The 26305-nt window shown below is 43.3% G+C and overlaps 2 protein-coding genes across 24 annotated transcripts; both read right to left on the minus strand.

Annotated features, from left to right (window-relative positions):
* Positions 1 to 1074: 1074 nt before the first annotated feature.
* Positions 1075 to 9622, minus strand: LOC1280055 (phospholipase A1 member A). Its single transcript, XM_319853.4, has 8 exons — positions 8626 to 9622; positions 8225 to 8336; positions 2519 to 2664; positions 2187 to 2302; positions 1990 to 2116; positions 1730 to 1921; positions 1477 to 1657; positions 1075 to 1409 (listed from the first exon to the last, which is right to left on the minus strand). The coding sequence occupies exons 1-8, from the start codon at positions 8669 to 8671 to the stop codon at positions 1352 to 1354; spliced, it is 978 nt and encodes a 325-aa protein (XP_319853.4). The 5' UTR covers positions 8672 to 9622; the 3' UTR covers positions 1075 to 1351.
* Positions 9623 to 11834: 2212 nt separating this feature from the next.
* LOC1280056 (phospholipase A1 VesT1.02) lies at positions 11835 to 26008 on the minus strand. 23 transcript variants are annotated; one of them, XM_061662898.1, is made up of 9 exons: positions 22786 to 22924; positions 15521 to 15646; positions 13579 to 13645; positions 13248 to 13497; positions 13026 to 13183; positions 12736 to 12953; positions 12420 to 12449; positions 12103 to 12268; positions 11835 to 12016 (listed from the first exon to the last, which is right to left on the minus strand). In XM_061662898.1, exons 2-9 carry the CDS (start codon positions 15540 to 15542, stop codon positions 11938 to 11940), a joined length of 990 nt encoding a protein of 329 aa, XP_061518882.1. In that variant the 5' UTR covers positions 15543 to 15646; positions 22786 to 22924; the 3' UTR covers positions 11835 to 11937. The 23 variants fall into 23 exon arrangements, with proteins under 23 accessions (XP_061518882.1, XP_061518881.1, XP_061518886.1 ...); XM_061662897.1 differs by having other exon boundaries at positions 15521 to 15738; XM_061662902.1 differs by lacking the exon at positions 22786 to 22924 and adding an exon at positions 22721 to 22764.
* Positions 26009 to 26305: the final 297 nt, after the last annotated feature.

Consider the following 26305-nt stretch of genomic DNA (forward strand, 5'->3'; position numbering starts at 1 on the left):
GGCTTAAACCGTTAGATGCAACATTTTTAACGGCATCGACCGTGAGGTGCTGGTGCGTCTGTGTGCGGAAAGCGATCGGTTGGAGGCCGCAAATTGGCAGCTAATTGCGGTTGAGATGATAAATTCATTACAACGATAACGAGGCAGGTTGACACATGAAAGGGGTAGAGTAGGATTAAGCGAAAGAGAAGGTAACAAAAACAAAGAAGAAGTGTTAAGCACGTTGTAATTACGGATCAACATGTCACTGGCTGCAATGGTTGCTATTTAGGGCTTTAGAATGAAACGAAAAACTCGCGTAAAGAATTATAAACATTTTACAGTGGAGATCTTAACTGATCATTTGCAGGTCAAGGATTCGTTTCTTGTGTTCGCCCTTTGTGCCGTACCGTCTTATTTAATACAACCAGAAGACAGTTCATACCTCTTGCTCTCTAATACATCATTGGCACTAAGTAGGACATACACACGCTCAAAACAAAATCATAAATTTCTTCTCCTATCAACAAAACGTGTCTCTAGTCACATAGACAATGGCCGGCGCGTGGTGTGCCTATTCGAAAAGCCACAAATTAAGTGTGCGGTAATAGCAGGAAAGGAAGATCTCCAAAACCATAGACATAAACAACACCTAGAAGAAGCTTCTTCAAATGCCAAAATGGTGTCGCAATTGGCCAGCACCTGCTGGGATGATTGAACCCCATTCCCCATTCCGAGCACGTTTTAGCCATTGTGACGGTGAGTTTGCCTAGCTTACCCGCACTGCACATTGTTGAAGTCCGTCCCTAACCACCCCAAAAGGGAAACCACCCCGTGAGGGGCACGATGTATCGGTGAATTCATTTTTGCGAACCTGCAAGCGAGAAACCGAATGAACACGCGCCAGAAAGCTTACCGCGTGCGTTGAAGCTGAAACGTGACCCGGTTTCGTTTCAGAAGTGTAGTGGAACAAACAGCCGAAACATGGAGGTTAAATCGTACAAGTTCCGCCTTCTTCCGGAAAATGTGCTGAAATGATTGTTCTTGAGCTGAAAAATGTGCAGTTTGTTCTCAATCGAGCACGCAAAACACATGTTACACGATGTTTAGGGGTTTATTTACAGCGATAAATCGAACTTAATGCTAGCCAGCTATGATGTTGTTTTCGTTTTTTTTTCTGCAATTTGATACTGCCTCCGTGCATCTCTTGTGCATTTCGTTAAGCTTGCCCTGTTGCTTGCTTTAATACTGGTATTTGTAAAACCAAATGCTTGTTCTTTTTGTAATGCGTTAGGAATTACACTGCACCTTGTCCTTTGCGGTTGTTCTTCAATTTCAATATCTTCAATATTTCAATTCTTCAATTAGTTCCTTAGTTAAACGGACAGTTCATGTTCTGCTCCATGTGAACACAGTATCCTCCAGTCACACTAAAAAACAAAAGGAAAGAACAGTTTATAAACATTGAGTGCTAATAAAACCGCAAACTTGTCTTACTTTCCCGGTGTATCCTGCCCGACGGTGAGCCATTTCATTCGCACACGGTTTGACTTCACGAAGGGTATCCGGTTGTCTGGCACACATCCGGACGGGCAACGGAACGCACGCATCGGTCTGGAGGCTAGAATGGCATTGGCAAGGTAGCACACACTCAGAAAGTGGCTACATCGGGCTTGTTCTGTGAAGTGACATTACACATTTAAAACATCTGAACAGTAAAACAGTATTAGGAAGTCAAATGTATTCTTACTAATTCGATCGCCCTCACAATAAGGCTGCACCTGGCCACCGTTGATGCAAAAGTCCACCCGGCCGGAAAACGAGCTTTGCCCGAGCAGGCCGGCATTTGTGTGTATGATCTGCACCGAGCGGGCATCATCCCTTGTTAGACGAAACTTTTTCGATGCATGCTTCTCTATCAAGGGTCGTGCTGGATCGAGACCTGCCAAAAAGAAGCATTATTTGTAACAAATTGTCTGAAAATGAGATAAAATTCAAAGAAAGCTTCACCTATAATTTTATACTGCTTTTTCGTTAGATGGTTACTCATCATGCCGCATATGTGTGCCCCAAGGGAGTGTCCTACGCACGTGATCTGTTTGCTTGTACAGCCGGCAAACGTTAGGAAGGAATAAAGCTGTGAAAACAAAATATTTGTCCGAATTAAATCGGCTCCTTAAAGCATGCTTATGATCTTAAATTCATACCTGTGCCGTACACTGCGACACCAGCTTGGTGTTGGAAAGCGACGAGAAGTAGCACGGATACTGCGACAACACCTCCCAGTCGACTGCAAACACGTTGAACTTACGCGAAAGGTAGGCTGCGAAAAGCGAAAAAAAAGACAGGTAGAACAGTTGTAAAAGCTCGCGCACGTGTCGGAAAGCTCTGCGCGCAACGCTTCAACCGGTGGCGAAGCGTTTCGCATACAAATGAATCGTTTTTGTGAGGTATTCTTTTTAAATTCATTTTGTGTCTTGTTACTGCATAAAATAGTGTAATTTTCTTCTAGCTTCAAGGAGTTTTGCTGCATCATTACCATCCTTCAGGAACATTATGTGCCGGCTCGTCTGCGTCCCGTTGAAACCATGGATGATGATCGCCGTCTGCTGGTTCGTTTTGAAGCCGACCTTGAAGATGGACTTCGGCTCGTTCATATCGATGATTCGCCCCTTCCGAAAGGTTCTGTTAAATGGCGTGTGGCAATGCATGCAAATGAAGGCAACATTAGTGATAGTTATGGTGCTCAGCGTTTTTGTCGATTTATCGCTCCTTTTAACGTTTTTGGTTTTGTTTCCACCCCGAAGAAGGTAGGAAGTAGTGCAAAGTGAACGAAAATTGCACCCAGCGAAAGATAGATCCCGTCGCGTTTGCACCAAAATTATCATTACACGCTGCGTTGGAGCAGAACGTCACCAAAGCAAGGTGAAGGCTTCGGCCGTAGTATGTAAATGAGAACGAACGAAAGCGCACGCGATCGACAGCAACTGAAGAAAAAAAAAGGCCGGAAAAACAAGCGGCAAACATCTTCCCGCGGAAGTGACGGGATTCCATCCGGGGCACCCAGGAAGAAGGGTGGTGAGCAGCCGTTGCAGTGAAAATGCTTCACGCGCCATGTGCGGGAGGTTTAAAAAAAATGCAGACAATCAACGCAGCAAGCGACGCTTGTAATTGTTATTACAGATTATCTTTTCTGTTTGCTATATCCACCTATGCGTTTGAGATTCGATTGAAGATTTTAGAAAAAAGGGAAAGACAAAATCAAGTACACTGATGTGCAAATAAATATCACTTTATTTAACCTAAGACAATGCATGTCAACCAAACCAGCGGCAACACAAATGAAACTTGCGATTAATGTTTTGTCCATCACACTCACAAAAGGAAGGAAGTTCGGATCGGTCTGCTGCATCGCAGTGCATTGCAATTGTCTTCGCGAAAGGGTGGAAAAATGGGAAGAATTAATTCATACCGCCGGGCGAAAGTAACACCTGCAGCCTCGACATGCACTTCCTGGGCGTGTTGGAAGCGATCTTTGATTGCAGTTGTGATAATGCAAACAGCAAGAAACAAAGCACGCATCATGCACGGATGATCGTAAGCCTTTTTCCCATAACGATGATGATGACGGTTGGTTCCATGCATGCTCAGTCGATGAAAGACAAAAACCCTGCCGCCAGCACCTTCAGCTGAGAGACGCCGTTCAATTTCGCACCCATTTTTTTTATTTTATTATTATTAATAGATCGAACCCGAAGAAAAGCTCAGGTGACGGAAAGGGCACGACGGTGATTATGACTCAATTTAAATCGTATCAGTTAGAGAGGGTGCAGCAATTCTTCTGGGGCACGGCAATAGTGCCCTGGTGTCACACATTTCCTGCCGTACGGTTCCTTCTGACTTTCACTTTTCGTGAGGTTTCGATCTCTTGTGCTTTCCTTCTCGTACACGGAAAAGCACACCGGTTAATTGCGATGATGTAATTGAGCGTCGAGATGGTGTTGATGGATAAGATATTTCATCAGAATGTAGTCGGCATCTCAGCCCTCAATCGGTAGCTCCTTGGGTAGTTTAAAGATCTTAAACGCAAGCAAAACATACACTCCATGGGAAACTATTCCACCAGGCAGTCAAGAGATGATTCCGTGCATCGTTAGCGTTTGATCGTGTTGGGAAAGGTAGTCACATCGCCTTGCGGAAAAACGAAAAACAAAAAACCCCACCGCCAACGGCAAATGTGCCATTTAGTGACTTCAATGCGCGTACCACGGTAAGCAACGAACCCAGCGAAGCAAACACGAACAACAGCATGCAGTTGTCGCAGAGTGCACACAGTGGGACTTTCTTCTTCCGGCGCTTTCCGTTGTTGTTCCGCCTGATCGCTCGATCTTCGTGTGTCGCATCGGGTTAACCTTGCCGGCAGGGGTTTGTGGTAACTAAATCAGACGGTGGAGAGGCAAGGATCACGATTCTGGTGTGCCCGTTGGTGCCTGTTTCCCCATAAATGGTACCCATTTTATGAATCTTCTGTGACACTGTGTACGAGGAAGAACTCATCACAGAGAGGAGCGTGCAAAAAAATAGGCAGTCTGTACGCTATGAGATTTACAACTCTTTAACGTTTGATACTGAAAAGGTTGTAAGCAGAGTTTCGTGCATGTGTGGAGAGGTATTTTTTTTATTTAAAAACTGAACTCTCCCATGGAGATACTGTCGCCTCGGAATACATGACAGTTTGTTTTTTAGTGTCGCTTGTATGAAACGCACGAAATTGAAAGTTTTCTTAAAAAAAAAAAAAAAACACGAGAAAAATGCTTCCGGGGAAATTCCTTTTTCTCTACCAGAATGAAGACATTACGGTGTTTAAAACATAAATGAGCACTAATAAATAATGGCAATGCCGAATTCAACATCCAACTGGAATGCTTAACCATTATTGCGAACCTATCTTCAACCGGTATGTGGAAGCACTCGGTTAATTGATCGATACAGTTAGCTTCTTTCTCCCTGTTACGCGTTGAGTGGCTAGAATTTTGCAGCTATTGAAGAAGCTCGCACCACAACCACAATAGGAAAACGGGGAAAGTAAACTCCAGGCGTGGCTCCAAACATATGATTACGTCGATTATTAAAACGGTCCACTTGAAACTTCAATAAACGGTTCGGTGCAAAACAGGAGGGAAGTCGTATTCGAACGGGTGAACTATGCTGTAAAGATTTGCTTTGTACTCCAAGAAGTGCTTTGTGCAAATAGTGCGTAGCCATCATTGAGAGCTAACGGAGCTGCTACAAGATGTAAAGGGAATTTGCATCATTCTGGAATGCTATTGTAAAGTAATCAATCACCATTCAATTAGCGTTGAAGCTGGCACGAAAAGAGAGACGTTTCCGTGAGTGTGTCGAATTAATTGTTTTACGATCAAACACGCTTACAGGCGAAGTTCATGATCGGTGGGGTGAGCTAACAATGATGTGCTACTTTCCGGATTTATAGAAGAAACTGGTTTTAAAGGAATATCAAATGAAAGACTTCGCTGCATAGAAATCGAGCGAAAGAGTGATAGAGCTATGTAAATGTGAGATACATCGCACATTGATTCGTCCAGTGATCCTCTAAGGACACGAGTTTTAGACCAATTGAGTGGAAGATGCAAACGTTCTAGGCGTGTTTGAGCGACGTATTCTTCGGACCATCTTAAGCGATGTGTTAGAGTTTGGAGAAGAAGGATGAATCACGAGCTTGCTGAGCTGTACGGCGAACCAAGCATCGTGGTAGTGGCAAAGGCTGGCAGGATATGTTGACTGGGGCATGTGATGAGGATGCTGGACTCATTCCCCACTAAGAAAGTGTTCGAGAGCGATCCCCAGTTCGACATGAGGTGCATGGGAGCACAGCGAACTCAATGGCTGGGTCAAGTGAAGCGAGATCTGTCGGAGATCGGGTGTCTAAATGGATGGGAGGCTACAGCCAGTGACTAAGGTCGCATCCTGGAGATTGGTTGTCGGCCAGGCCATGTCACGGCGAAGTACTCTATCGCGCCAAGTAGGCCAACAAAGCATTGTAGATATTGTCATTTTTTAAGTTAAGTTTTAAGTTACATAGCTATAGTTTACAGTCTTAAAATGAAATAAAACATATGCATCGAGTACCTAGAAACTTCTTCAAAATACTCAAATACTTCAAAAAAGTGTAAAAGTATAATTTTCTCAAATTACAACCTGCAAAACACGATCCTCATGAATGATTGATCATAAAACAATGAGTCTATGTCAACGCTCTCATCCTGCACGATGCTGCTCCAAATCCAAGACTTACGGACAACTTTTACCGTCCCTTAGACGCAATCAATGGCCGCGTTTAACGACCACGCGGGAGATGTTGATTATCGCGTACCTTATTATCTTTAATCGATCTACAACGATCACGAGTGGTGCACAGGAACGACAGCATGATGCTAATTTAATGTACAACCGTCCGGCACAGCAATTGCAGCAAAGGGCAGACGATACAAGCAGTCAAGACGCTGCTATGATAATGAAATTTCACTCTCACTGATTGTGCGTGAGCTAGCTTGTTGTTGGCGGGAGAGGGCTTTTCACTGCAAAAGGAAGCTTTGTCATGTCCTTGAGCGAATGGGGCGTGTGCGGAGGAAATCCGGCCTGCAGTAGCCGGGAGTAGAAAGTGAAAACGGAACCAGTTTGTGTGAAGTGCCCTTCATTAGACGGGAGAGGAGCAATAAAATTCTTCCCCTTCGATCAAACTGTGCCCAATGCATGCATCCAATGCGTTGCAGTTCAGTCCCGCGCGCATTAGTAGCACACTGACCCACAAATGATCATCACCCACCCCAAGGTTTGTACTGCCGTGGCGTGGGCAGTGCAAGTGCAGTTGTCAGTTGTGCAATTGAAGCGGAAAACCGTTACGCAGCTTTCGATCGTATTTTGGTGACCCTTTTTTTAAGCTTTGCCCAGGTTTCGAGAGATGCCAAATGCCATGACACCATACAATAATAGTTCCTGTAGCAAAACAGGATTTCCTGCTTCCCGGGAATCGAAAAACTAGTTGGAATGGAATCTGCAAAGGTGAAGCTACTGACACCGCTAGCTACTTGGTCGCGCGAGACGTTTGGAATGGCATTCAAACACCCTTTTGAGTGACATGGTTACACCGGTATTTGCCGTTAAAAGAGAGCCGAACTTAGCCGAACAACGTCTCGAGTTACCTATTTATGTTGTTTTACAGAAAAAGAAAGTTCATTTGGCGAATGACATCGTTAGTAAGTTTTTCGCATTCGTTCGTTAATCTTTTAAGACACTAATTAAAGCATTATAACACAAAGCATTAAACAAAAAGTGTATGATCTTCAGTTGTCCTAGGATTACTTATATCTGTTGATCGTTTATTCGCTAATACGCCACCAAGCGAACTTGAAAGACTAATGCGCATCTCAGGCTGAACATGAAAAAGTCTCCCTTAGCTACTAACATCATTAATCACTTGCAGTTGCAGTTTTCACACAGCAAACATTAAAACTCATCACATCGTTAACTGGTGACGTTTCCCCCGCTTTGTTGCTTATTCTGCAAACACAAGAAAGCAACACACGATAGACTCGATAGGCCAATGCTCTATGTACGACTTTTGTCTAGTGCACCCTTCTTTCTGCTTTATTTTATGCAGTCGATTGTCTTTACAGGTGCAACGTTAATTTCCTCTTCTTGGGCGTGCTGCTGCCACGGTTGAGAGGCCGCTGCTCAACCCGAGATTGTTTTATTATCCTTTGCTCAAGCCTGTTTTGTTATTTAGTTCGATACAAATTCCCGTAAACAGTCGCTTTCGCCGTTTTGGTAGCTGGTGTAAATCAACACCTCAAGCAGCAGCACGTGTGGCTAGTGTTTTCCTAGAGGCTTTAGGAGCGTAGTTTAAGGGGCGAAACTAAAGACAATATATAGACTGGAGTGTGGTGCGGCAAGTCGTAAAAAATTAGCGGAATCGATGTGCTCCAAAAGTCAGATATCATGGTTTTATTTCAGCAGGGGGTTCTTAATTATTTCATAGACAACCAAAGCTTGTTATCTAGAGAAATTAATTGAACCATAATAAGGGCATTATTATGAAAGAGTTATATAAAAAACTGTTCTTTTTTCTATCTATTACACAAGCAGAAATGGGCGCAACCCTTCTTAAGTTGACAATCAGCTCTAGCTTTTCTTATAGTTAAAATCAATTCCAAACCATACTTACGGCGTGTAGAGGAAAAACTTTATGTCCTCGTGTGGGCACTCGTAGTTCTTTGTCCACATGCAGCGAAAGAAGTTGAGATCCAGCACGCCACCCTGAAAAATGGCGCCTATCCCTGCCGGCAGCCGACAGAAACGCAGAACAGAACAGAAGAACAATGTGTCAAACGAAGGACATGTGAAGGTGTAACAATTTGCTCCATTACACGCAACTACTAAATCGAACACTAATCACTAGCTCATTAAACCGCAAACCCACACCATATGCTTAATCACCCCCCAACTAATCTGTGAGAAACTCTTGGCATTTTTTGTGAAAAACAAAGCACAAAAGAATCACTTTTTACTTGCAAAACAAATGCTCCCAACTAAGTGCAGTGTAAGCAACCGGACACCTCAATTTACCTGCCAGCAGCGATAGAACGGTAAGCACGCCGAATAATAGCCTCATAATGGCTTGTTCGCTTGCTTCTTTTGCGACGGTTTACGGCAGCTTTGCACAGGTTTTTGTTTTGTTATTTTGGATTTGGACACACGTGTTTCGGAGTGGCGTTGGAACAATTACATCGGAACCATTTTAAACGCACTTGCCCGAGGTGTGGAAGAATTGCGGCTCGGATCACTCACATCACTGAATACGCAAATAGAATATTCTTTTTCACTAACGGAAAGTGGTTGAAAGAAACAGAAGGAAAGAACGCATGCAAGCTGTCTGGGAACCGGGATTGCACCGGTTTGAATCCAGCTATCGGGACAAATTACGTTTAATTTGACTGCCGGAGCTGGATGGATAATTCAATTTTTCCACTTATTTCCACTTTTGATTCACATTCTATTTATAATTCGGATTAAACAAACACTTCCTGGATGGTCAGAATTTCCACTTTGCACGCGCATTAAGCGAAAGGAAGAAAACCCGACCGAACCGAACACCGATCGAACCGCGAACGAACCGCGCTGGTCGAGAGCAGCAACTGAAATGAGCTTTTCGCGTTTTCTTCCGCCCGATGGCATGCTCGCCCATGCTTAACCATCCGAGCATTGCCGCTTTGTTTGTGGGCTTGCGCCAGCCATGGGGAAGCTGTTTTTCTCACCCATTTGCTTTTCCACGGCGCGTCACGAGCGATTCCACGCGCGCTGGGCAGACATCCTGAGCTGAGGGTGTTTTTAAGCGAATGTTCAAACAAAAGGGTCCAACGCAGACAGTCCAAGGGATGGGGTTTTCCCATTTGCTTCACTTTGTTTACAAGCACGCAGCAACAAACACTTCCTTTTACTCAATTAAACACCTTCCTGTGATTCCGCACAGTGCGAAGGAAGCGTTTACACCGCCCTTTCTGAAGCTCTGCCGGGATGCTGGGCAAAGCTCAACCAGCACTGCCGTTGCCGGGCAACACACTAAAAGAATCGTACCGAAGGAGCCATAGGGAACGATCGAATAAACCGGGACTGGTAAGTATCTGGTAAGTATCTTTCGATGCAAAACTTAAACTGGTACTGGTTGGAATTGACCGCAAATAGTGCACGAAAAACAACAACAAAAAACCGGTCCGAAAGGAGTGCGCAAGTGGTTTGTTTGATTTTCTGGTTTGACGCACCGATGTAGCTTTGGGAGGCGCAAAACCAAGAACCGGGATAGCTTGCTTTTCCTTGCCGCTGGAAAACCGGCTCCCCTACTGGATTCTGTCCCGGTGGGAAGTGAATGGACCACCGGGCTAACCACCTTCCGCTGTCACTTGCTTTTCTGGAGCGATCGTAAAGGAAAAGCTTTGGAATGGCCGGGCGTGTCGGGAGCGATCGATGACGATTAATGTTGTTGTTTGAATTGATGTAACGATGCGGTTTAGTAGGACAGTGGAGATGAGGGAAAACTGAAACGTCGATAGAATGCTGCGGTATTTGTGTCACCAGTGACGCAATAAGAAGACATGTGTACGATTGAAATGTATGGCCGGAAGGTGATTGTGTCATGGAAAATGCGAAATGAGGAAAAGCTATTTAGAAGTAGGAAAAGTGGTAATATCTACTACAGAACAGAGTTTTTCGAGATATTTAAATTTAAATATAGTAAATCAGATTTCAATTTGAAAAATATATCGAAAACGGTTAGAAAATCTGAGAAACCTTGTATATTGTACCCAAGCGCCACAGATTAAGCTTAAACGACTGGAAAATTGAATATTCATAGAAAAAAAATGAAAGCTCCACAGCTTCATTGGTTTGATCAATAGATGGCGTATTACAACAATTCATCATTATATTGCTATCCTTTTCTTGCAATGTGTTTCGACAAGTTTCATCTTATCATGACCTATATAGCCTTCTAACTTTCTGAAGCAAAAATCTATATGAATGATCGTGTGGTCAGTCAGATACGTGGGTATCAACACCAACGACCATTACTCAAATCTCACTTGCTTCAGTGCTGGTGGTTTCCGTTGGAGTTTAGTATTTAAACAATCGTATCGCCGTTCTAGTTCTAGCGATGCATAACTTCAATGCGAAACCATACAACAGTACAGAGGAAATGAGAAAGCTCTCCTCCAAGCGATGAAGCTCAGCTGGTTGGGGTACCCACCAGCAGATAGCGCCACCAGCTTTTTTGCTATTTTTAGAACGCATGAGTCGTTTGCCGTCTTCTAAACGAAGTCTTTCTATATTCCGTTTAGGTAGAGAACTTGAGTCGTTTAGAAGCCGTTTAGTGGTCGTTTAGTGGATTTGTGGCACTTGGGTAGTGTTGGGTCAATCTGGTTCAGGTTCATGAATCGGAATGAATCTTTGGAATGATTCAATGAATCTGAATCTCGATTGGATTGAAGATTTTCGAAAGATTCATGAATCTCAAAAGATTTATAAATCTCAAAAGGTTCATGAATCTCAAAAGATTCTTATATCTCGAAGGATTAATGAATCTCAAGGATCAAGAATTCATAAAGATGCATAAATCCCTCGAGATATATGAATTTAATAGATTTATCAATCTTTTACATTCAAGAATCTTTGAAGATTCATGAATTTCGAAAGATCAGAGATTCATGAACATTTAGAGGTACATGAATCTTTGAAGATTCGACTCGAGATTCGAATCACTCATCACTGAAGATTTATATGCATGTATCTTAACGAAATATTCATGAAACCCAACACTAGTATATTGCTAAACATTGCGGCAGGCATAGATCATAGAGGTTTCGAGTATCAAATGAAATAAAATAATATATTTTAAAAAAGCAACACACGATAATACTTTATTAAACTTTACAAAATTAAATTAATTAGTTAATTTTTAAATATTTCACTTGTAATTTACCTAATAGAATCTTAACTAAAAAAAACTTAATATGTTCGTACTTGCCCATAGTGCTTATGACACACGCTATAAAAACTCCTCTTTCTATAAACGCCTGAAGGTATGCAATCGCACGTTTAAATTGTGCACGTGGTTCTGAACGAATTTAAAATTAAATCAAACATCATCCAAGGCCTTTCTTTCGTTTCTACTCCACATTCTGAATAAAAAAAAACAAACATAAATGAAGATCAACATGCTAGAGAGTTTGATAGAAACGGCAAAACAATAATCTCTATAATAAAGTAACCAAAAATCGCATAAATATTGTTGGAAGAATGTTTTTTTGCTTTACTAAAAAACCATTTTGTACAAAAGGGTAACTTGGAGAAGTCTTAAGCTAATCAAAACAAATAATGGAGCGAATGTTATTCAAATTTCGAGCCGGACACTCCTTTGGAATATGGTGGGGCACCGTTAGTCTGCAGGTAGTAGTCACCTTTGGCACTGGAAAGCGTAAGAAAGAAACGTAAAAAAGCGTTAAATTCAGCTCCGAATTTAGTCGTTAAACGCCGGTGAAACCGTCAACTTACTCAGAGCTGCAATCGATTCCCATGTGCACGATCGGAGCCGCCCGATCGACCTTGCCGTCCTTGAAATCGTCCCACGATTTACATTTGACCGAGTGGAACGACGCCACATTGCTTTCCGCTACACTTTCCGCCCAGAACCACCACGAGCGCCGGTGGCTGCACAGGTCTGTTGTATTAGTGGTAGAAAAAAAATGAATGTTAGCAACAATGTAGAGCGATTTAGATGAGAACTACTGCAGCTAAAATGGCCGATCGATAAGCAAATGTAACTACAGCAAAATTTCTATTCTACTACGCTAAAGAAAATGGATGAGAACCTTCGGACGAGTTTTGGCGGAATGCTTTCGCTGTAGGGTAATAAGGGCAGGATGGAAGTTGGATGGATGGGTTTGAGCGCAGGCGGGAAAAAAACCATGCAGTTAATGTGGCATTCGTAGTAAGGAGGCAGGCACAGCAAGGATAAAAGCAGGACATAACAGTAACAGAAAAAAATAATAAAAAGAACGAAACAGAAACATAAGACAAACAGAAAACATGTACAAACATAAAGCAAAAAGGTTAATATGAACGAAGTTCACAAAATAACGCATACGTAAAACACACAAAACACATGCCAATCATGCGCACACGTACCATTATCGGTGAGCAGTTTGTAGTTTCGCTTCGGACAGCCCGGCTGTAGGGTTTTGCCATTGTTCGGCCAAAAGTCGGCCGTGCCCGTGCTGACCGGTGCACCGTACAGCCAAGCGTCGGTGTGAATGACGTCCACAAAGTCAGCATCCTTGGAGCTTAGGGCGGTAGCGAAGATGCCCGGATAGAACGGTGGGAAGGCAGGATCCAGGGCTGAAATTCTGTAACAAAAACACACAATAAACATAACATTATTAAATTGTCGACTACGTTAGAGCTCCTTAAGGTTATACCTGTTTAGCTTGACGCGCTTTTCCGATTGAGCTATCACAGTGCGTCCAACGTATCCCGCCAGCTGACCACCGAGCGAATGTCCAACGAGGTGCAGTTTGTCCACATTCAGCCCTGCATTGATCATCCGCAGTACGACGGATCCAAGATAACTTCCAAGCTGCGAGCGAGACATCGCGTTAGATAATTTACTTGGCCCAGAAAAAGATTGTGACCAAGCTTACCTTCTTGCAGTTGGGGACGGCCTCCAGCAGATAGTTCCCGTCCGCCAGCTGTGCCCAGTCGAGGATGATGATGTTATGGTCACCCCGCTTCAGGTACGCATCGGCAATGACGTGCACACTCTCCACCTCCATTGACTCGATGTAGCCGTGGAAGTACATGACCGTCTTTTTGCTCTTGTCGAACCGGCTGTGCTGCAGGATGTCCTCGGCCTTTTCCAAACTGTACGTCTCATGGTCCTCAAACTTTGGTCTAGATCGGGGTTTTGTTTTGAAGCAAAGCGAAGAATTAAGAGGACAATGTTTTTTGATAAATTAAAGATTCACTACATACCCGTAGAATAGCACAAACTTGGCCGTGTCTAGGTGGGCCCGCACCGGCTTCATGCCCACCCATACTCCTGCAAAGAGAGGAAGAGAGTAGAACAGAAAGTGAGTAAAGAGATCGTGTACAATGGGGCAGCAAACGTAGTTTGAGAGTTAGAGTGAAGGACGCCTTTAATTGACGCTGATCGAGAGTTGGGCCAATTGGCACAAATGATTTATTTGCCATTGTGCATCGTCTCCCAAACGAAAGATCACGTAGAAGTGTATGGAAAGTGTACAAAGGTAGGTACTCCACTACTGATAGAGTTAAACGACAACCAACCATTCAGGCCGTTGATTGACATTTGTTGCGATCATTCATGTGATCAGACGTACACGGGAAAACATTCCACACCGTCATCGCAACCTGCCAGACACGAACCGATACGACACGCTTGTTTGTGTGATCTTTCTTCCAAGAAACCCACGTTAGTACATAAGAGAATTAAAAAAAAAAACAAGCTCCAAGCGTCGAGATTTAATTAGCTGCTGCTGCTCCCTTAGCATCTCGCTAATGGCTACCGGTCAGTCAGGTGACTAATCATCATCAAACCGAAGGTAATCATTACGTTTAGCGGGCGTGTGGGTATGCAAAAGGATCGATCAGAAAGGGGTAATATAGCCTCTCCCCTCCGGTCTTAAGTACAGTACAAAAGCGCGGTTTGCGGTTACGCCTTAATTGTAGCCCCGCGGGCGCTCTTCGACTGCCTAATGGGGTCTCTAATCTCTACCCGATCGGACGACGGTCATGACCAAGGCTGGATTTACGTACCGGCCCAGAGACAGCGCGCGAGAGATGTAAAACACGGAAGACACACAGCAACACACACGCTGCACTTCTGTTGGGGCGTGAATGTTGTTTATCACCGTTGGCAGGCAGCGTGCATTACCGCTTATCGTCTATGGCGGGAGAGATACGGATAGCCTTTCGGGGGTTTGGATTGTTGGAGTGGTTAGTTTACTGTAGTTTTTTTTTGCTCAAAAAAAGGTGGCGCCTTTTTTGCTCGCTCTTCTTATCTCCCAATGCAATGATAGTGATATTTAGGGGCTCTATAGGGTATATTCATACTGTTATTACATAAGCCGTCACTCCCAAAGATAACGGAGAGTGCGCGAGAAACCCAATATTTCATCGTTTCAGAAAAAGATGCGTTACGGAGATCCATCTCAAAACTAATTGGAGCTCATTTGGAAACTCAAGCTGCTCAAAATGTGATGTAAACCAAAGAACAACTCTCTCCGTTATTGTAATTTTGTAATCCAAAAGAAGTCTTCTATTAAGCAGGTCTCCTGACTGGAGCCTAACAATTTGGAATTTGAATGGACCTCAGGTATCATTCCCTTGAGATCTTGAGATCGACATCCACAGGTGGTACACGCGTAACGCCAACGTAACGCTGATCTTAAGCTTGTCTAAAGATCCCACCATCGCACCACGGAACTAACGATTCCATCGCTCCAAATCAAGTTCAAGTTTGGCGAACCTGCGCAAAACCCCCGAACTTGATTCGAATTTCGCCGTAGGAGAACCGGTTTCAGGCCCCGTCCGTCTCGATCGACACGTGTGTGGCTGAGGCGACTTGATTAGTGGCGGGTGGCGAGGTCCCATCGGAACCCGGAACATCTTGAACCGGGCACCATGAAGAGAAAGTGACAAAACCAGTCATGCCAGACGAATGTTGCGAAAGTTGCCCAACCGGGAGATGCACACAACAGGCAACAGTTCGGTGCATACGATGCACCAACACCACCGTCTACTTCTTGTGGGAACTTGAGTAAGGTCGGATTTTCAGGTCTAATTGTGTTCCCTTTGAGCGGCAGCAATTAGCAGCAAAGCCATCCATTCTTTTTCTTCACTGTTCCGTAGTATGGCGTGCGGGCGCACGATCACACACTGTCGTGAAACTTACTTGGATTTTTTAGACTCTTCATGGTTGAGATGCGCGTTGCGACGACTCGAGCTGACACTCTCCGCGATGACTTGGCTGTTTCACGGGATTGGTACACTTCCTATACCTTGTCAATGTATTGGATGCCTTTGAAGAGTTTTACACAATTAAATCACACCTGGGTCATCACACACACACACCCCTGGACTAGAACGAACAACGTGGTTCGTAACGTGTCGCTGGGAATGGAACAGGGAATGAGTCTTATCTCGCGCAACACTTCCCGCTGCGTTCCTGATGGCGTGAGAGGCGAACTCACAGTAGCAAACACAATTTATTGTCCAACCGACTCGGTACAGGAATTACGATACAATTTAGAACTCACGGCACACGAACGCACGCACACACACACACGCCTCTAAAGTGGCTTTATTTTTAGAACCAAATACTATACCACGCTGCTACCCCGCAATAGTAGCGTAGCTTCGGGATAGGTTCGGATTGAAGGAGGGAGGGTTCAACTTTGCGCTCAATTTGCCAAAGGTCCAAAATGGGATGACCCAAACCGAGCGCACACCGCACACGCAATTGCTTAAAAACAGCGCCTGATTTGGCCTTCAAATACAGTTCAATGTACCGCACATTCCACGCGACCAACACCGCACTACTGTGCGCGACCGCGCACGCTTACACTGGAGAGAGGAGATGGTGGCGGTGGCCGTGGCGCGTCGATTGCGTAACTTTTGCCGAACAACCACAATTGGGCTTTTGGGGGGAGGGGTACACCGTTGGGAAACGTGAGCCACCGACCGAACGCTGTCTGTCTAAGGGCGTGTGGAACTGGCGAAAGGAGCGCGCGTGGTGTACACCCGGACGCGAACACACAACCGTCCGATGTGATCGCTCGCAGTGAACTGAACGCGGTACGGCTCAAGCGCGCACACGGCACGGCGTTGTTGATTCGGCGTGTGTATCGGGGCAGGAAAAACTGGAAACCCTTGAGAGTTGGATGTCGCTATTTCCCACCACCCCTTGGCCGGTGCTGGAAGCGAGCAAAAACAAAACACGCGCGCGGTGTTCGATATATGCGAGAGTGTTTGTCCAGTTGTGTCGAGAAGGGTATCAAACTGACGGAGATTCTACGATCGCGGGTTGTTGTTGTTGTGGTTGTGCTGTGTGTGCGGGGTTGTTGCAGAGGTGGGAGGTACTGTTATGCTGCTAGAACAACCACATTTGCCATTTCACAGCAGTGTTTGTCTTTTGATGAATCAATGGTGGCACCCCTCCGATGTGACCGAGTGGGAGAGGAGCACGACGTGAGCGCCACGAAGTACTTCAAGGGCCACAGTTTTACGCATCAAATTCAACCCCGTTGGGGAGAACGTCCAAACATGGGGGGGTGATTGGTCATGTTTAGTTTATGAGAATGTAGTATAGAAGGGATTAAAAAAGCAAATAAATAGATGGAGAGGATTATGTTCGAATGACATTGAGCGCTTCTAATGATCAACATCCCCCATTATGGGATGGGAGTTGTTTTGAGACTAGGAGAAGCGATCGCGTGAGGCGAGAGAGGTTTGATAAAATAGATGTTTGTTGTGCGTTGATAAACAATTATCAAAATAGAAAATTATTTTTTGAAAAACTTCAGTTTGCATTGTAGTGTTCGAGTTCAACAATTTGGCAGGGTTGAAAATAGAGTCGATAAAAGTAATTAAATATGTCATAGTCATAGGCTCATGGGCTTTTTCCAATTTTCCAATTAACAATTAACTTCAATGACAATTGACTTCTTCAGATGGTGGTGATGGTGGAGCAACGCTTAAAGTTATCTTTAAATTATATTGTTTATCAAAATCATTTCCGTAATTCTTCATTCTTTACACCTGGAATTGTAGTAACTGTGTAATTATTGGCTCCATGAGGCATTCACATTTTGATAACAGAAAATGTTAATACAGTCCATCGAAAGAGAGATCTTTACAGTGTTAAGAGAAACCGAGGAAGTCGACACCCATTGAAAGTTAATCAGTTCGATGTACTATAGCAGGGGTCGGCAAACTCCGGCCCACGAGCTAAAACTATCTGGTCCCTGAGACCATTTTATCGCATTGGACAATTGGATCCAAAACATTGGAACGGAAAAAGAATATGTTTATTAAGGTGAGTAAGTTATGTGACTCAAAAGAACATTAATTGCAAATGACCAATGGATGAAAAGAGGATGTTAAACCATTCATCGCGGTTAATAACATATTCTTTGTTCAATTTCTATCAAAGTTGCATGACATTCTTCCTCCTGAATCGTATTGATTTTTATGATTTCATGGATTCATTGGCATTCGTTTAAGCTCTAAGTTCACATCTTAGGTTCTGGTTGATTTGGTATCTAGAACGAATAGAGTAATACACAATTGTTTAGGCAGATGTTTTACTCCAATACAACAAATTGTCCATTCCAGAGTTATACTACGTCCTGAGTTGTAGATGTATCGATGTTGTTTACTTAAAAACATGCTTTCAGCTCTTGTTGTAGGATAAATAGCAAAAGACTAAACAAAGAGGACATCACGAGAAATTGGTGGATTTTTTATCGTTGAAAATGCTATCCCCGTAAAAAAGTAGCACATGTCTCAATGGTTTAAGATTAACATTAACTACAATGAATACATCTATTCCATCAGGCTCTGTAGGGGAAGGTAGGTAAAGACGGACACTGCGGGTAAGATGGACACTTCTCATAAATGCATGAAAAAGGTAATTTTCGAGTAATTCAAATATGTAGAATCCAAACTGAAGATAAAACAACACATTTGAGAACATTTTTGGCATAATATATATAAAATTGGTTAAATCCACGAACAAAACAAATTTAAAATCATATGCACCCTTGTGGATCTAATTTGACTACTGCCGATCATAAGCTCTACAACTTGTATTGTTTATATTTCCGGAAGTTTTATTTCATGAATGGGTTGTCGTGATCATTAATGAAAAAACTGGCGAAAGAACGAGAATAAAAGCAATACAAAATATTGTTTTCTGGTGGTTTAAACATCCTGACACCAAAGCGGGAAAGACGGACACTTTGTTGCAAGGAAAGATGGACACCGAACTTATTGATTTATTTTACTTCTTATATCAATTGGTGATGAATAGATTTCTTCAAATACCTTAAATACGGGTATTCCGAAGTTATAAACCAATCAACAACTTGAGAAAGTATTGAAATAAGCAAGAAATGAAACACCGGTCAAAATAGTAGCCATTCGTTATGCTATTACTCGCTCGACGCTAATGAGGCGCTTCACGAAATCCAATATCTTCTCACGACTTGGACAACTTTAAGCAATAAAAAGATGAGGCAATAATACGACATTTTTCAGGAATAGATGAGAAATTCTATGGGATTACAAAAATCAAATGTTGAATTTTGACATGGTGGAAAATGGATTAAACTATTAACAAGTCCCTCATAAATACTGGGGTCGTGGGCTTTTTGCGGAGTGATTTCCTAAAAGGAAGTTCTAGACTATTGTTCTGTAAGCTGGAGCAACGTCAGCTGTAAGTGCGCGATATGTCAATAATGCTTTAGATGCTGCATTCTACGATATATTACAAGCGCCGTTTACAATTCCTAAATTCATGGCTGAATGAATCGCCGTTGCAACTGGCCAAGAATTGGTTTATAAACGTACCAGGACGTGGAAAGCGATAGAATTTGTTAAAATACTGTAAAACTCTTCACTTTCTAACCTTTTCTACAGGTGTCCATCTTACCCTTCATGGTGTCCATCTTTCCCATATCAGGTGTCCGTCTTACCCGAACATTTCAAAACTGCACGAAAAAAGACATGTTTTTCATTCATGAAAAAACGCAAAAATCGATGGAAACTTAAAAATTTCAACACATTTTCTGATAAAACATGAGTGTAAGATAATGTATGCACATTTTCATGGTCGTTGCACTTATATATCCCTAGATTTTTACCATTTCCCTTAACGTGTCCGTCTTTACCTACCTTCCCCTACTTAAAAGTTTGCCGACCCCTGTACTGCACGATCACCTTCTTCAATATCAGTCCAATACCAATGGTCGATAGTAGCCATACAAAAATAATAAAAAAACAGCACACATCAGCACCGACCATCGACATATCACCCAAGACTCACGGGCTGCCGGATTTGATTTGTACACCTTGCATGTTTAGCTTTCATCCTCTCTCTCTCCTCTTCCTCACTTTTCTACCTCCAAGAAACACACCCTGTGTGAGTGTGTGTTCAGGAACTCGTTACGCAGGAAAGCCGTTGGAAGTTGTTCCAAAAGGCAGCACACAAGCTACCTACGCCGTCGTCTTGTCGTCAGAAAATTGATTGCACTCCCGACGACGTCATTATTGGCCATGGTTGCCCACGACGACGACGACGACGAACATCTACTCATCAAGCACATTCAATTTATGGCCGTAGAAAGCTCACTGCACCAAACCCGCTGGACAGCCGATGGACGGATGGCAATCACTATGAGGCCTTTTACACGTTCAATCTAAGGTGCATGATTGCTGGTGCGTTTAACAACATCCCTCACCGACACCCACACGGGAAGGAGAATTGTACCAACTGCACTTTTCACCATCAATACACGGACGTCACGCTGACCTTGTCACCTTGCGTGCAATCGGGTAGGCCCCATACCCAGCCCAGTCCGCCCGGCATTGGTGTCATTTTGCATTTGGTTGGTGGTATCGTTTTTCTAAGCTTCCTGCTCCGGGAGCGAGAGTATAACAAGTGCCGTCCGTATCTATTACAGGAAAGAATCTAACTACACCTCGTGTACTCGTGGTTGTGGCAGGACGGGTAAGCTCCCTCAACCTTCGGTCGGTACAGGCGATTGGTTGGAATGAATTATTCAAATGCGTTGCTCGTTGGTGGCATTTTGCCGTTTCGTGGCTAGTTTGCTAGAACGATCAAATCGACAGTTTTATTGACGAGCTCGTTTATGTCATCCCGTGTATGCACGGACTGAGCAGGTAAGTCCGTGGAATCGATAATACGTTGAAGTGCTTGAAAATGCAATGACTTGCATTACAAATTAAACCTTGAAAACACAGGTAGATATGAGCTAGCGGTGCTTCTAGCAACCAGAACGAAGATTTCCTTTTGAAATGTTACGATTTCTGCAACTCTCGCCAAAGAACAACCATTCCGGCCATCATTAGCGGTCGTTGCAAGTCCCCGGCACCATTCACGAGCCGTTGAGTGACATTCCTTCCCTCTATGTAAGGCACACCGGTCCCTTCCTTCTCGTTTCATGTCAATACGACATGACCGAAAAGGGGTGGGGTGGCAAAAGCACAAATCACTTTCAAAGTTTGTCCACCACCACCACGGGGCCTGATAGTGAGTAAGATCCGTTCTTTGGCGGTAAACCCAGAAGCTTCCTCCGCCAGGTACGTTCGGCACGAAAACGGCCATGGTCAAACCGGGTTGACCAACCGCACCAACTGCATCGTGGTAATAAAAACCGGCCACCGGATCCGTTCGCCAAAAGCCACGCAGACCGGTGGAGTGGCCCCGTCTCCATGTTGCTCGTTACGAGTTGTGTACCCCGATGGATGCATTACTTCTTTTGACCAAGCATTTTGGTTCGACGGTTTACGACGGCTCCCTGTCTGATTGGGTTTTTGCCAAAGCTAACAACATGCCGAACTTTCGCGGCTAGTTCTGTAGCTGAAATCTACCACCTTCCAGCCCAATCCTCTGTACGCTGTGCATCGTGTGTACGAGTGCAGCAGAGTGCAAGAACGAGTTGCATATTTTGTTGTAGCTAGCAACCACGAACGGGAGGAGAGACAGAGAGGCTGGTGTGTATGGTAGAGCAAATGAAAAAAAAAAACAACAGTACGGTGTGTATGGCATGTTGCAACGAACGGTTTTCGAACATACCGCGTAACACACACGCCCCCGAGGAAGTGATTGAACGAATTGATGGTTTTGTTGTGAAAAAATGGTTGTCCATGAGAAGATTTCTTATTTGAAGGGTAAATTGTTTAAGTAATAGCATTTCATGGTTACATGAAGGTGATGGTTTTTTTGTTGATAAAAATTTGAGCTTTCAAAAGCAATAGCTTCTAGTTTTCATTAATGTATAAGCATTGAAGCCAGGTTGGATATAAAATTCTACAATTATTCTAGTCTGCATGCTGCCTGCAGACTATTGGAATTGAAATTGAAGCATAAAATCAATTGGAACTGTCATTACATTGATCGAGTCGTATAGTCAATACGTCAGGTGCATTGCGATTCAAACAACACTATCGCGTCGGCTTGAGATCGAGCCTCAAATGTTAATCTGAACTTTTCACTCTCAAAATAGGCGTGTCACTCTTTGACTGTATACGTTGATATGAAGCAAGCTTACGTATTCGAATATTTCTGTCTCCAATTAGTCATAATTCACAAGGAAATAAGCTTGATAATTAATACTGGACAAACCCTGTTCACACCGATTTTGATTAACCCTATATCTCATCGTGTGAGAGTCTAGGTCGAAGAAAAATACATATTTGACAGTGCCAAACAACACACTGATTTCATGTCAATGTCGCGTCATCTAAACACCTATCTTTGCCTCTTTGCATGGGCATTTGCTGTTGTGTGCAGTTGTGTAGAAATTTGTTTCCCGAATCACAACGAGTACACACAAGCATTAATTGACAATGGTCAACCCCTCCTCCGGCAGGGTTAATCCGAGATCGATGTAAACAATCCATCCACCACAACACAACTGGTTTATTAGTAATTCAGCTTGCCGAATTGAGCTGTCGTATTTGTCTTCGAATCAACTCTGTTTCGGGGGGATGTGTGTACACGAAACGAAGTTCCAAAACCAATCGTATGGGGTACCATCAGTGCCTTAATGCACACTCATCATTCATTCCACTTAGGGGTTTGATTTGCGTCAGCGATGCCGCCCCAACATCACATCGAATCGTTTCGCCTTAAATCACGTAAACGACACTGTTCCTGATCGATGCCGCCATAAATCACACTTTTCTTCTTTACGCACGATTATAATTTCACACCAATGGTTTTGTATCGCGTCTTTTAAATTGTCACACTGAATTCCACCTCCCCGCCAGCACTACCAGAGACCGACAATTGCAGGCGCAAACTTCCGCCCGAGAAGGGGCAAACACTTTGCTGAATGACTGTTTGTACCGAGGACGCGTGGACAGCACGGTGTGCGGCAGCAGTATGATTATGCAAATGTGATTCACACAAACCACTTGTATCGCAGTGCACTTGGCAAGCGCTTCGGATGCCGAGAGCAAGCGCAAACCGCACACGAACAGACACACACAACAAAAAAACACTTCCGATGCACTGCGCGTTTGTAAACCGAGCAGAGTGAAGTGCAACGATCAACTAAAATGAAACGATCGGTTGCAAGTTGCAACAAACCAGAACAACTGCACCCGATGCACGAGTGCAGCATTTGATCGATCGGGTTATTTTTTTATCTTTGCATTTGATCGATTAAATGGCGATTCATCGATTCTTTGATTTCTATCTAGCCGTTGCACTTGTTCATTTGGTATTGGGATCAACTTGGGTTTAACAGCAGCTATTAGTGACAGAATCGTTGGATAAAATATTATAACGGAGTGGAGTTTGCAAGCGCCTGTCAGAGGAGCGGTAAAAGCGGCCAAAGGCGTTGGCAGCTGTGCGTGGTAAACACGTGACAAAACGATTCCCCTACACGTGGTGTAACAAAATGTTGATATTATGGAGAGGTTGTATCAAAAAATCATAACTTTTAAAACTACGATAAAAGGTTTCTAGTGTACTAAATGTAAAATTATAGTCGAAACATGGTAAAGAAAACCATTTCGATAAAAATTAAATTAAATTAAATATGTTAATGTATAGTTATATCCTCGAACATACACAATTTTTGGGGACAGTTGTCATCGTTTCCACATGACATGTTGCAAAAATTGATCGTTTTAAAACTGTTTTACAATTACACGAAAGCCCATTTGCGGCCAAAATCTGACGATGCTAAATAGTTAATTAAGATAAAATGCTGTCCAAGGCTTAATGGTTCGGAACATGCGACACGCTGTTTTGAGCGATTATCATTAAAGGGAGGGTGGAGAGGGTATAGAGACGGTTGAGGTTTAAAGAGAATGATAATAGGAATAATTTAAAGCATGTTGAAAGCCGACACAGCACTACGAATGAAAAGAGTATCAGACGAACGTTTGAGATTAACCTTGATAGCTTCCAAATTCAAGACCTTTGGATTTTGAGATGTATTGGGAAAACTGATACTGATGATGAGGAAGAAGAGCTTATTTGCTCTAAAAGCAGTTTATGTTGCATCTCTAAAACTGCTTTAAAATAACATTAATTCAACTTCATTATAAAGCAACATTTTCTTAACTTCACTATCAAACTGCTGCTGGTTTTAGTACAGAAAATACCTCCAAAAAGTTACCATGTTTACAGATAAGTTCGCTTTGCCCAACCAAAGTCTACTCACCGACCGCTATCACCAGTCCCGAAATAACCACCAGCACCTTGTTCATCTTGTGTCCGCGTCCGCTCACAACACACGTTCGCACTGCGACTGGTCGCGCAAAATTGGCGGATCACTGCCGTCCGGCATTCGCCAACACGACCGTGATGATGATGATGATTTGCCGGTGATTTCGTCGCTTATCAGTACACCACACCAAACATTGGTAACCATACTAGCGTCCAACAAATACACTCCAAACAGAGCACAACACAATTCACCCGGGCCAGATGTTATGCACGAATGAATTATGCGGACTGAAAGCACACGATCGAACTTTGATCCCGCGAAGCGATCTCGTCTCGCGTATACGGATGAAGATCTTCGCAGGGGGTTTGGTGAACGCGCGAAGAGGTTTAAAATTAGAGAAACTATCACCGACACACAAACACCAACATATGTATAACATAGGGCCAAGAGCTCAGCACTCTCACCACGAAAATGAGAACATTGCTGCACACCGTCAGCTGACCGGTCCCGCGGATGGATATATCTCGTTCCGCGCGAGCATAACCAACACAGGCGAAGATCGTGTTCGCGCGGCTGATATAGGAATTTTATCTTTCCAAGGGTGGTGTAAAATGCACGTTAGGCAGCGATGACGCATACGTCAGTGCCGGCAGTGCCGAAAACGTCTTCGCACATCCGTTGAGCTCCACGGATTTGAAGCGTTAATCGTGGCTGTAAGCTTGTGCCACCACTGGGTGTATGTTTTAAGGAAGGCTACCACCCCGGCACAAGGATTAGCGATTAAACGAAGGTTTGGGGGTTTTTGGTGGTGATGGTCGGCTTTTGTTTTTGTTGAATACACTTTTCTTTTGTTTGGTTTATTATATTTTAAGTTCCATCAACGAACACGTTGCGGGTCGTGGATCGCAAATGTCTGTCTAATTGTTGGACCTACGACGCCCTAATACACTAACATCAATCGCACGATGTACTACTAGGTTAGATGAAGATGTAGATATAAAATATCCACAACATTCTAATGTTGTATCTTGGTGGAATTCTTAGTGTTGAATGGTTCCAGTCAAATATGGTGCAAAAGTATCAAAGAAGATCTCTCCTTCAATTCCACGAGGGTGAATTCGATCCTCACTTAGGAGAGCATTAACACAACACAGAAACAATAGCGAAAGTGCAGGATGTTTTTAAAGATCATCCATCGACTGTGGATTTGAGGAAACTTTGAAAGGATAAGGATTTTCTGAGTTAATACATCACTATTTTAGGAGATTATTGGGCCTCATCATCATTTATCCACAAGTTGCTGCGAACCATTTCGGTTCCGATGCTAGTTTCGTGTTCATAAAACGGCCAAGAAGAAGTTACGTTTTTGGGATGCTCGAAAAGATATTGTAAAAATGATCTCCTAACGGGTAAACGAATCAGTTTTTGTTCGATGAAAACATTTAACGTAAGAAGATAAAATGTAAGTGGATGATAAAAATGAAATGTGGAAAGGAAAATTGTGTGTACATCAAAATTACGACTCAAATTTTAAGATTAATTTACTAAAACTACGTCTACTCACCGATCGCTACCACCAGTCCCACCAAAAGAACCACCAGCAGCACCTTCTTCTTGCTGCATGTTTTCTTCGCACGTTCGTACTGCAGTGGATCAGGCGTCCCGTATTGGTTTGGTGATTTTTCTGGTATCAGCATACCAAACGATGTCTTCCCCGAATCCATAAGTAAACAGGTCGAATAAGTAACCACTAAACAGAACAGCGTTCACACATCCGGTGCAATACACAAGTGATCGGATTAAAGCACTCTGATTGAAGTTAATCTTCACGTAAAATGATGTTGTCTCGCGTGTACGGAAGGTTTTTGTAGTTTGGCGATCGCGCGAAGAGGTTTAAAACTGATCAAACTATCACAACACGTATAAAAGGAGGACGTTAGCTTTCAAAACGAAAACCAGAACATCCTGCACCGTCAGTTTTTAAATAGCGAATGGATATGGTTAACCACGACCACGACAATCGCAAGGAAAGATCTTGTTCGCTACTGATAGCAATTTTATCTTTCGCCGGATACGTCAGTGCCACGCCAGTTCCGAAAACACCTTTTACTTCCGTGAAGCTACGCGGATTTGAAGTGTTAATCGCAACGGTGTAATCTGGTAAATTAGAAATTATATTTTTACGAAGCTTCTTAGGATTTACTATTGAACGAAATGATTCAAGCATTGGAAGTACTGTTAAATTTCGGCTT

Source organism: Anopheles gambiae, chromosome 3 (genome assembly GCF_943734735.2).
Source record: "Anopheles gambiae chromosome 3, idAnoGambNW_F1_1, whole genome shotgun sequence".
Classification (NCBI taxonomy): domain Eukaryota; kingdom Metazoa; phylum Arthropoda; class Insecta; order Diptera; family Culicidae; genus Anopheles; species Anopheles gambiae.

Bases quoted from the DNA above. Each gene is read 5' to 3' on its own strand.
- LOC1280055 (XM_319853.4), bottom strand. From the start codon at position 8,671: ATGAGGCTATTATTCGGCGTGCTTACCGTTCTATCGCTGCTGGCAG. The intron at 8,337-8,625 runs GTAAATTGAGGT...GGCTGCCGGCAG, and splicing joins CGTTCTATCGCTGCTGGCAG to GGATAGGCGCCATTTTTCAG. The intron at 2,303-2,518 runs GTAATGATGCAG...CGCTTTTCGCAG, and splicing joins CATAATGTTCCTGAAGGATG to CCTACCTTTCGCGTAAGTTC.
- LOC1280056 (XM_061662894.1), bottom strand. From the start codon at position 25,777: ATGGATTCGGGGAAGACATCGTTTGGTATGCTGATACCAGAAAAATCA. The intron at 13,646-25,617 runs GTGAGTAGACGT...CTCTCTTTGCAG, and splicing joins GGGACTGGTGGTAGCGATCG to GAGTATGGGTGGGCATGAAG. The intron at 13,184-13,247 runs GTAAGCTTGGTC...TCTCGCTCGCAG, and splicing joins CCGTCCCCAACTGCAAGAAG to CTTGGAAGTTATCTTGGATC.